The sequence below is a fragment of the Acanthisitta chloris genome, unplaced genomic scaffold (genome assembly GCF_000695815.1).
Source record: "Acanthisitta chloris isolate BGI_N310 unplaced genomic scaffold, ASM69581v1 scaffold19226, whole genome shotgun sequence".
NCBI lineage: Eukaryota > Metazoa > Chordata > Aves > Passeriformes > Acanthisittidae > Acanthisitta > Acanthisitta chloris.
The window spans coordinates 16,753-28,198 of NW_008676704.1; the positions used below are offsets into that span (position 1 = coordinate 16,753).

General features: G+C 36.9%; 1 protein-coding gene across 1 annotated transcript; it reads right to left on the minus strand.

Moving 5' to 3' along the window:
- Nucleotides 1-2,640: 2,640 nt before the first annotated feature.
- On the minus strand, nucleotides 2,641-11,208 carry CFLAR (CASP8 and FADD-like apoptosis regulator). The gene is made up of 8 exons (XM_009076238.1): nucleotides 10,913-11,208; nucleotides 9,989-10,094; nucleotides 8,961-9,096; nucleotides 8,692-8,789; nucleotides 7,553-7,604; nucleotides 6,812-6,861; nucleotides 5,594-5,672; nucleotides 2,641-3,140 (listed from the first exon to the last, which is right to left on the minus strand). The coding sequence occupies exons 1-8, from the start codon at nucleotides 11,206-11,208 to the stop codon at nucleotides 2,641-2,643; spliced, it is 1,317 nt and encodes a 438-aa protein (XP_009074486.1).
- Between the last annotated feature and the right edge of the window lie 238 nt (nucleotides 11,209-11,446).

The window sequence follows — 11,446 nt, forward strand, 5'->3', positions numbered from 1 at the left end:
ACCATCTTTTCCCTTCTTGTTCTTCAATTTGTGCCTCCTACTATTCCCCTTCTTGGTCCTGCTTGAAATCGCCATACTTCTTTTCTTCATCTGCCTCCTCTTGGTTTCATACTCTCTGCTATCAGTTGTCTATAAGGTAGCAGAACTGCTCATCACATTGCAAATGCTAGTAAGGGAAATGGGAAAGAGAAGTCAATTTGTGAAAGGGATCGCATTTATTAACATCTCGTAGATACATCTAACTTGAATGACATCTTACTTCTACAACCACAGAAAATATTTATTTCACCATTTGCTTCATCTACCAACCACCACAGGATGTAACTTCTAAGATTCCAAATCTGTCATTTTATAATCCTCCTTCCCCATTAAAAAACTGCACCAGAAACCAAGCAAGGCATACCAACACCTTGAATTTTTTTGCCTGGATAGGAGAGTGTATTAGGAGTACCAAGAGTTTGCAAGTGGTCTACTTTAGGAGAGAAGAGAATGCCCTAAGTTCAGTGACAACAAGTTTCAATACAACCATCCAGGTTATAATGTTATACAACAAGCAGGTTAAGTGAACTTTTCATGTTCAGCATTGCTCCCCTGGAGAAAAAAACCCCTGTATTTAGGACAATTTTCCCTTGTCTTTTTCAGAAGAACAAAGGCAACTTGGAAAAAAATATGAATTAATAAAGGCATATCCCTTTGCATGAGGGAAAGCAGTGACAGTGGGGTGTTTCATTTCATCCAGTCCTCAGAGCCAGTGGCTGCTGCATGACATTTTGGTTCAACTATTATAAAGTGTCCTCTTATAACTATGCTTGGTGCAACAAGTGTAAATCGTGTTTCAGCTTCACAAAACATCTGTCAATATCCCAAAATTTTAACTATCTGGTAGATTACTGTAAAGTCCTGTCACATGTGGACTCATTTACATAAGTGGAAAACATACCTAGCCCAAAACATGGCAGACTGTCTCATTTATTAACACAGAACCCTTGTGTGCTGTGGACATTACTGACAACACAACCTCTAATGCAGCAATCAGACAAAATCCAGATAATTGAAAAGATCATTTCTCCATTTCTGTTTTGCTGGTCTGCAAAGGCACACAAGTGAGCACCTGTTAATGAAGAACTGGCATTACTGGGCAGGAATTTGCTCCTAACACATTTGCCATTATTAGGTCAGGTGAAAGCACTCAAGGAATTTCAGTGGTTTGGGCTGGTTTATATTTGTTAAAGCATCAAGTGCTAACAGGTATGCTAAAGAAGCCACCAGTGAAACAATAAACACCACAAACCCTGGAAAACCCAATACCTATATAGTTTAGAGCTCTTTACACCACATTTACCTGTTGTATTTAGTTGCAAGATCTACTGCAGTGCTATACAATGTCTGCCATTCTCATCTAAGCTTTCAGAAACTTCTGTATTAAAATATAAAATCTAGTGTTTTACATGCCAAAATGCTTCTAAGCTCCTGGGTTTGGAAGCAGTAGGCACTTTAGATACAAATGAAATAACAATGCATTAAGTAAAGGTATGTGTGAAACTGGATCATAGTAAATGCTTCTTGTTAGCCACTTCAGACATGTTGTTTCCAACAGCAGTTATCTGGGGAAATGAAGTTTCTTCCTCAGTGTGTGCTGGAGCAAAAGTGAGTATTGTTGGTTTGGGTCAGTGGTCTTATTCCATTCATAAACTCTTCCATTCAGTTCCGTATGGATATCTAATATAGAGAGTTTCCTGAAGCAACGAAAGTAAAAACATTCCATTAGAGAATGAAGCAAGATACCATTTAAGAATCCACAAGAGAGCAGATAACTTTAGACTCAGCACGAAGAAAGTTTTAAATTTCAGTCTTTATTGCAGAGGCTCTAAAACACAAGGCTAAACATGCATTTTGAGACAAACTGTTTCTAACCCAAATCACTGTTGTGATAGTAATCATGCTGATATGATGATCTCTGAATTCATGACAAGGTTTAGGGTTTGTAAAAAGGTACTAAATGTCAATGCTGCAACTACCTTGAAAAGCAGTTGTTAGCTCCCTGGTAGATCAACTGTCTAAAGAAAACCTTTGTTGGCAAGTTATATATCCAGATTTCTTTTGATCTCTTTAAATAGACTTTAAATAAAAGTTTGCTGACAGTTTAAATTCAAGATTACACATTGGCAATCTAGTGGCTCTGTACCTACAGAAGGTACAAAATCCTTCCCTCTCTACTGCCTTTTTCCTGAACTTAGGCACTGACTTCTTTATATTTGCAAGCAGAGCTTTTTGTCATGGTACATAGCAATCCTCAATTTGACAGAAGCCTGGTATGGGCCTTGTTACCTTGGAGAAGGAAGATTTCCAATCCTGTCTAAATCTCTGACATACATTATCCAGGATAGGTTCTTCCCTTCTCACTCTGCAAACCCCAGTGCCATAACACTCTAATTTTACTTTTCAGAATCAGAAACTTCACTCCTTACTTTAGGCTACCTTTCTATGCCATTGTTTGAGGATCAGGTATACTTGTCTTTTAGCACATGACACTGCATAAGGACAATTTTCAGGACCAGATGGGCTGAAACTTGAGGTTTCCCTTTCTCTGTGACAACATTCCGTCACAGGAAAAGGGTTATTTTTTTGCCTTTTTAAAATTTACCTTTTATCAGGATTGCGGAGTAGCTCGGCCAGACAACGCAGGTAATATGAAGATGAAGTTGGAGATTTTTCTAGTGTAGATGCATCCGTCTTGCAATGACTCCAGAAGATGTCTGCTACTTGGGGGATAGTGACTTTACCAATGATATTCTCATCATTCCCATCTACTTCCAACAGACTAGTATATTCTTGGTCGTTTTCTGGCACAACGTAGCTCTGAATAAAAAAAATCTTCGGTTTTCCTAGGAGTCCTGGACATGAGTCTGCTGTGAAGTATTTCCTTACTTGTTCCAAAGGGAATCCAGAAAAAGTATGGTCTGTACAGAAGATGCTTTGAGGACATCCACGGCTGACCAATATGCAGATGAAGCTGTCACAATTTCTGTGCACCTGCAGCTTTGTAACTCCAAGCAATGTTTGATTCATGGTGTCTATATTTAAATATCTGTGGCTATGTACGTCATAACCTAAGCCTCTGAAGGTCTCTTCCAACACATCTGAAAGAAGCAAGATGTACTTAAATCACAGCACATCAAGGCTCAATCCAAACTACCTTGAATTACAGTATTTACAGTGTTTTGCTATTGGAACAGTTATTTCATCATAATCATTAAAAACTCAACTGTTGACCACAGTACATTACATACTTGTAGTGCTATATGCATGTTGTCTTTAACGTGATTTCTGTACTTCATGATAGCGAAGACTATTATTTGGCATTAGAAAATGCTTCACATACTTGAAATGGTAAGGAGTGATCTGAACAGCATGGAAAGTTTCACCTTTTAACTTGTTCAAATTATTCTGAATAGTTATTACAGATATACAGAACTGCATAAGAAACATAAAGGCTCCCTTTCATCAGTCAAAAATCAACCTGCTGCAGTGATTTATGCTTCCTATTATATAAAACGGACTTTAAGTGATGATTTCCAGGTGAGGAATGGACACCCGAGTCTTAACTGTGACATAATGGTATTTTCAGGGAAAAAAAGAAAGCTGAACAACGAACCCAAGTTAGAAATTAACACTGTAGGTAGCCAAACCCCAAGCTTTTACTGTCTTGTTGTGTTAACCTGTGCTACAGGAACATGCACTAAGCTCTGAATAACTACTTTGAATGTTTATTAATATGGGAGTGAAATGAGATACACAGTGGTTAAAACCACAGGTATTAAGTGTTCAGAGAACCACAAGTTACTACTATAACTCATACCTGTACTATTGCATCTTTAATATAAACCACATATATATTGTTCATGCATAGTTCCTGATATGAAAAGAAAGATCAAGTGCCATGTTTATGTAATGTGCCTTACACACACAGAAGTTTGATTGTTCTTTGACTTCAAAAGTTTAACAATCCCTAACTAGCAGAGGCTATTTCAAACTGACATCAAAGCAGCTGTACTACCACACTCTTCTCCTCAAAAAGACCAGAGTGAAAACAGGGAAGAGAACTCAGCGAAATAGAGGGTAAGTACAAACTCTATATGTAGCGAGGTGATGAACAAGAACTCTAATTTCATTCCAATCCTGTTTAATTTTGTAAAGTAATGAAAAAATTTTCCAGACAATTTTTAAATTTGGAAATAGAAAGGTAAATCCCCTCTACCTCATGCAATAAAATATGCTCTCAAAATGCAGCTGGAAGATTCAGTGTCAATACCATCTAGCAGTTACAGACTTGACGAAGCACTGTCAGAGAGCAGCATATGTAAAACAAGAATTACAGCAGCCAGAGTGCTTTTCCTGTAAATTACTGATCTCACTGGCACATGCAGATACACAGAGATATGAAACCTGGTGTCACCTTGGTTCATACACACACTAAGTTTCACAGTTCAAAAAAAAACCCCTAAACTCAACAAACTTAGAGGTGACACTTTAGTTTAACAATGAATCAGAAATACAAACCACAGCATTACATGCTGCAACCTGAGATCAGAAACTGTCAAGTTTCTTCAACACTAATCATCTTCCAACAAACCTCCACTGACTTTTGAGCACCTCCATTCTACATTAAAAAACTTGCTTTTTCTCCCCTTGATTGTTTACAATGTAAGGATAAAAATTGTCTTCTAAATGGAAAAGTCAAAAGCAGCTGTTTATGAAACAGCAAGTTGCATTTCAGTTTGAATTTTATTGGCATTTGATGAATTCATGTCGTTTACACTGGGCATTTTCAACTGTTGTAATCCTTGATCCTATATAATCTATTACTGGTTCAGCTTGCTGAGATTAAATCTTGGGATAGCTACAGATTCTAATGGATGCCACAGGTACAATTCCTAATGTTCTTCCTGCCCTCTTCTCTTTCTTTAGTGTATTCAGACTTCAGAATAGTGAGGGACAACTCTCTAAGGTTTTTGTTTGTTTGTTTGTTTTCTAAGAAAACCAAGAGGGAATGAAGAAAATTCCTTTTCCTATAAAGCTATGGTGGTAGTTTCAGCTAAACTATGCAAGATATGTCAGAAGCCTAGGTGCATTATTAATAAAGGATCACATGCCTTCAGCTATTCAAAATCTATGGTGTCTGATGTGACTGTACTTCAACTGCACAACAGCTTTGAGCTTGTTTTTGTCAGCTGGTGGGAAACACTACCTCTACCATCTTTGCCAATAACTTGTTGTATGACTGTAGCTTAGCTATTCTGTTAATCTCTAAATGCCCTGTTTCTCCCTCCCAAAATTCAGTCTATCCTCTTACAAGTTCTTTAGTTCAGAAAGAGTGCTCCAAACCCCAAATAAACACTGTTTGCAATACTTAGCACAGCTGGTTTTAACCTCAGGTTGGGCCTTTAACTCTGTGCTTTGGAAGACTTACTAGAATTGGTAGAGGAGCTGACTAGGACATTACCCTAGTTTAGCTGGTAAATGTACATCATATTCTTTATACCAAATTATCCAAGGTTAACAAGTTAAGGAACTTCAAATTCCAGAGACTTACCTGTGTCATTGCCAATACAGTCTATTATCAGGCATATTCCTAAAGGTTGACTTTGCATTCTGTAATGATCATCTGGCACCTGAGGAATGTGAAAGGACAATTACAAAATTAGTATATCACTCTCAACTTACAGACTTGATTCTTTTCTCAACTTTAACCACCTCAGATCTCTTAAGTTACATTCAGCTGTTTTTCCACAGAGTAGCTAGCAGAAATCTACTGGGATTTAGTATGCCTTATCTACACAACAAAAAAAATCAGGAGAAATGGACTATTTCCAGTACAGGCTTAGCTTTTGTGTCCTTGTGTTATGCAATCTTACTACCTTAATGATTTTTAAACAGAGACTAAGGCTGTACAGAAGCAAGTTTGAAATGAACCTTAACTCTGAACAGATCTTCAAATCCATCAGGTTTTGAAGTTTTTTTGCTATATGGGGTAGAGGGGGTGTTTAAAGACCTGCACCATGACAGCAATGATCCTTCTGCAGTATTTTCAAATTAGTATTTTTTTAAGTATAAAAGAAATACTCATACTATATAAGTATTATAATACATAAGCATTTTAATACTGTCACTGCTATTCAGATGTTGGGAGCTATATATTCACATTGCCACTAAATGTAGAGAAGCTTTGTGCTCTTCCGGTGTGCAAACAAGCACTGCTCATCAGAACAAGGTTTATTTCCTTATTTAAATAATCTGTAATGACTATCACAATTCCTCTCTCTTTTGAAGAGTTTACAATCAGTTTGCTACAGGTAACTCCCTGGTTCCTGGCCTACAAGTGGAAACAGCACTAGTCCATTCTTCATTAATACCCAAAGCATGTCTGCCTCATGCCTGGAAAGCAAGGGGTGAGGAGGGAATCAAGAACAAAATCTACTGCATGCAAAGAAGCCCTGTGATTTCTAATGCAGATAGCAAGAGGCCTGACCTCCAAAAGGTTTTGACTTAGCCTCCACTAACAAATGTACAGGTTCTGTGTGCACCCCATATACTCATGAATTTGCATGCTGCTGCTTCCAGAGCAGCAGTAAATACTTTCTACTAAAAATCCATTCTGCAAAAGCAATTCACAGAACCTGTGTGTGGCTGAGGGTGTACACATCGTTCTGCCTGCATGCAATTAAAGGAAGTCTCAAAATAAAACACAAACTAAGGTAAATACCCACAGAGGTTATTATATTTACATGTCTACATGTGCACAAACACGTACCTTATGTGACACTGGTCCCAATTCCTGAATGGACATGTGGATTGGTTCGGCTGCAGTTAAAACATACAGAAGTAATCTCAGTACGTAAGTACCAGTGATATTTCTTTGACAGCAGATCAGTTATAAAGAGGAACATATGTGATTCAGCGAAGTTCTCACCCATCTGGACCTCTTAAGTTTCTGTGTGTGCTACTGAAGTTTAAAAACCCCTAAGTTTTTTCGTCTAAAATGTTATTTGGATTGTGTTCTAAATTGCTTGTGACTAGAATAAACAAATAGTATTTCCCACATCAAGACAATTCAGCCAAGTACTCCTAAAAATTACCATATTTGAGAGGCATTTCAGGTTTCCAGACAAAACACATGGGAAGAACCCTGTACTCACTGCACAACTTCCTGGCCGGCCTGGTGGAGAGTTCACCACTGAACTAACACAAAAGCTTTCTACTCAAGAGTTAATTGGGGAGAGCTGCACTGCACAGGCCTCCAGAGTCGGCTAGTCAATCTTATCCATGGTTTTCTTAATAAAGCATTTGTTCTCTTCAAACATTGTGACAGTGAAAGCCCACAACAATTTTTAATAACATTTAAAGATGTGGAAGCACAAGCAAAGCCAAATAATAAGGTCAGACTCAGTTTTCAGAGCCACAAACACCACTATCAAACAACAGTACTTATAATACAATGAAATTCATCATTTGGCTCTTCTAGATTATCAAAACTCAGAGAAAATGCTCTTACCCAGAGTAAGACTTTGTCTATTTTGTAATTTGTCTCTGTTTCCACTTGAAATCTAGAATGAAAAAAGAAGGTGTAATTTTCCCTCTCCTTCAAGAATAAATAATCATGTGTTCCAAAATAAAACAGAGTAGTATTTCTTCCTCCATAAAAGGACTACATATTTTAGATTCACATCTACCAGCTAATTAGAATTACAAAATCACAAATTAAAAAGCCCTAGTAAAAGCACAAACAAATAGCAAACACCAAAACTCTTCCTCCTCAGAAAAAAATTACCAGCTTGTCATGAACAGCAAAGATAAGCTTACTCCCTCATGTAGTGAAGCAAACAAAAAAACCCTCTGAAAATGTGAATTTTGTTTCCTATAGTGCAGCAGGAAAGAACTTTTCTTGAAATAGAAAGAAAATTTTAACGATATGATCATGATATGGAAAGTTTGTGCAAACACTTTCCTATTAGTAGTCTGAAAAACAGAGCTGTATGCCTTCATTGGTAAAGACAAATAGCATCACTGGTGTCTTGTAAGCAAGCTTCATACACACATATTTTCTGAAAACATGACAGAAATAATCTCATCAAATTTAGCAAGGCTAGAAACTTTAAGGTCATACTATAACAGTATTAGACCTAACTCAAATATAAAGAATACTGCAGGAGATGGGATTTGATGGCTTTTCAAATACTAAAATATCTTCCTTAAAATTAGATTACAACAAATAATAAAAAAAATAGATCTGAAAAACTCTTCTTAAAAAACTATAATCTTCACCTTCAAAAATTCGAAGCTACTTTCCCTGCAAGGTCCAGAAGTACAAAGAAGAATAACATGTTTTGCAAAGAAGACTCAAAGCAAAGCTTTTCACTCCACAGTGTAGTAGAAGAAAGTTTTCAAGATACAGATTTTATATGTTCAACTAGTAGGAAAAAATTCACGTAAGTTCCTTAAAGGGGATCTTTCTCAATTAGAAGACTTAAATCAGACCCTAAACACAGCAAAAAACAGGAATAACAGAAATAAACCAAGCCATATTTTAGCCACTAGCAATCCCTCATTCCTAAGGCTCTGAAAGATGAATCTCCTTTTAATGCATGGTAATATTTAGAAATAAAGGATTTGTCTGATTTATTGTACACTTACCCCTGAATTATAAGAGGGATCAATCAGATTGAGATTAGGGAGAGATGCCTGACGTGCATTTACATAGACTGGCTGAGAGAGAACGGAGGACATTAAAGCTGCAAATTTAACAGAAACACACAAACACACCATGATATAGCAACCGTTTTAAAAGCCTCCATCTGTGAAGCATGCAAACAACCTTGACTTTTAATTTATAATTTTATCTTCAGTAAAAGCACATCTGATTCTTGCTATCAAGAGTAACCAGTGCAAAAATAGCATCTTACCTTCGTGTTTATAATTCTGAATCTTCCTAATCAGGTCTATCCTGTGAATATTTCGAAAACAGTTTTCTATCAAATCCAGTTGATTAGGAGACACCAAATTTAGTTTCTCCAGGTCAATTACAAGAGCTAGAAAACTCTAGAATAGTAACAGAAAACCAAACATATCAGTAATTTGTTCTTTATCACAAGTAACCAAGTAACCCAGAAAATACCCTGAGGAACTCATCAGGGCTATATAAACAATGTAAGGATGTTACCTTCTGAAACACTAAGAAAATTATCAGGAAGACATAAGAACTCTTGGTATTATCACAGGAGTAATGGAAACTAGAAAATTATATTCTTAAAAATGAATCTTAAGTTTCTCAGGAAACAGTTTGGCATTTCGTTGTTGCTACAAGGCCAACCCCTTGGACTGTCCCCTCACATGCTGCAAAGTAAGAGGCAAGAAAAGCTCTGGGAAATTTTCAGGGCCTCTCTCCTTCGCTGATCAAATATAGAAAAAGAAAAAAAACTCAGAGGAAGAAGACAGAAATTGTCAGTCTTCTATGCACAATGGTCAAGTTTTCTGAACCCTCTACTGAACTTCTCTCAGAAAACTTAGAAGAAAATTTCAGAACACAAAGGTACAGAGAAAGACATAATTAAAATAAATCTGTTCTTTTGTAAATTAAGCAGAGCACAAACATAAGAAGTGACCTTGTAATTCAAGATACATTTCATATTGGTTTAAGATCCTTCTTATATGAACTTTTAGATTAGTAATACTGAAAACTTTTAAAATGCCTTCTGTCTGTGAGGTTCATTCTAACAACATACACTAGAGCAAGCACTGTTCCCTCTGCTTTCCATATTTCTTTCCTTGAATTAAAAAACCAACAAAACGAGATAGAAACCACTATTCCCCGTCCACTTACTGATGTCTGTCTACTCCTTGCAGTACTGTCTCCTCTCCTTTGCTGTCTAGCTACTTATCTTTTTACTTTTATAACTCTGCTCCAGAGGAGAATACCAGCAGAGACACATACCTTATCTCTTGCTATTTTCATACGAGGTGCATAATCTCTGAGTAGAAAACCAAGAGAACCCACTTCTTCTTTTTCCAGATTCTCATTTATCTCTACCATTAGGACCCTGAAATAAAGTTGAGATATTTCTAAAGCATTAGCTTGCAGCAGGATTCCACCCTTGCCCAACTACCCAACTTCTACCATGTTCAGTCTTAATGTCCCATTTCCAATTAATAAAGAGGCAAAAAAACTACCCTTCCTCAACATCCAATTATAAAATACCTACTCTTGCTAATCAGCACAAGTGCTATTCAGATGGATTGTAATAACCATCGATCAAGTGAGAGAATGACAAAACAGAACACATCTTTAACTTTTTTACCTATTAATTACAAAGGTTTCCTTTCAGTGAGAAGTTAACACAGGAAAATCTTCCTTACAAGTACATGCATTTCTTTATGAAATCCCTCAAGGAAAATAACTGGAACATCTTCATTTAGAACTCTCAAAACTAAGAGAGTAAAAAGTAGTAAGAGGGAGGTTCCTTGAGAAAAGCTATAGCACATGGCTACATGCCCAAAGTGAGCTGGAAAAGAAGGTATCTCTAACTAACAATGTTCCTTTAAAGTGTCATTTTAAACTGCTAATCTGAGACTCTACAAACATCACTAGTTTTATTCACTAACACACAAACATGTAGATGCTTCTAATACCAGGACTTGTAAGAAACTACTGAGGTTTAATTTAGGGACTAAACTTGACATACTCTTTTCACTGTAACTCTAGATATAATGCCCTTTTCTGCTTTTCTTTTACCTTCAATACCTATTTAAAAAAATAAATAAAACCCAACCCACCTACCCACTCCCAAAACAAACAAACCCCACCCCACTTATTTTGAACAAGACAGGGTAGCCTTGAAATCTGAAATTGATGTATTACCTGTAATCAGGGATAAGTCTGAGACTTCTGGCAAGGTGAGCTTCCACTGTTGCTTTCTCAGTCTTCAAGATCCTTCTCAGTAAGTCAAACCTCTTAACTCTGTACAACAGCTCAGACAAACCAAGAAAAGACAGTTTCTCCCTCTCATTCAAAGCCACCAAGATCTCTCTAAGATTGGCAGAGGCCAAGTCAGGAGCAAGGTCCCGGCACAGGAAAACCATTATCTCTTCTTCTTCTTTATCCAATTCTTCTTGAATTTGGTGAATAAGGACAGCTGGCACTTGGCACCTGGTCATCACTTTGTTGCTGTCCCTTCAAAATTACCAGCCTAATGTTTTTTAAACAGGAAACCAACATGACATAAATTCCCAGCCTACCACGGCACTTCTCTGGTGCTCATTCTTAATGAGTTGCATCTTCCAAAAGCAGTTCTGTGGGAAAGAATTAAAATGTAACACATTAGTGATCTGCCACACGTGTTCATAGTTAACTCTGCTATCTGAAGTATTTAACTTTCAGTTTAAACTAAAATAT

Coding starts and splice junctions, on each gene's coding strand:
- CFLAR (XM_009076238.1), bottom strand. CDS start 11,208: ATGACCAGGTGCCAAGTGCCAGCTGTCCTTATTCACCAAATTCAAGAA. Junction 9,097..9,988: donor TGAAAATAGCAAGAGATAAG/GTATGTGTCTCT, acceptor TTACTATTCTAG/AGTTTTCTAGCTCTTGTAAT. Junction 8,790..8,960: donor TCAGAATTATAAACACGAAG/GTAAGATGCTAT, acceptor TTAAATTTGCAG/CTTTAATGTCCTCCGTTCTC.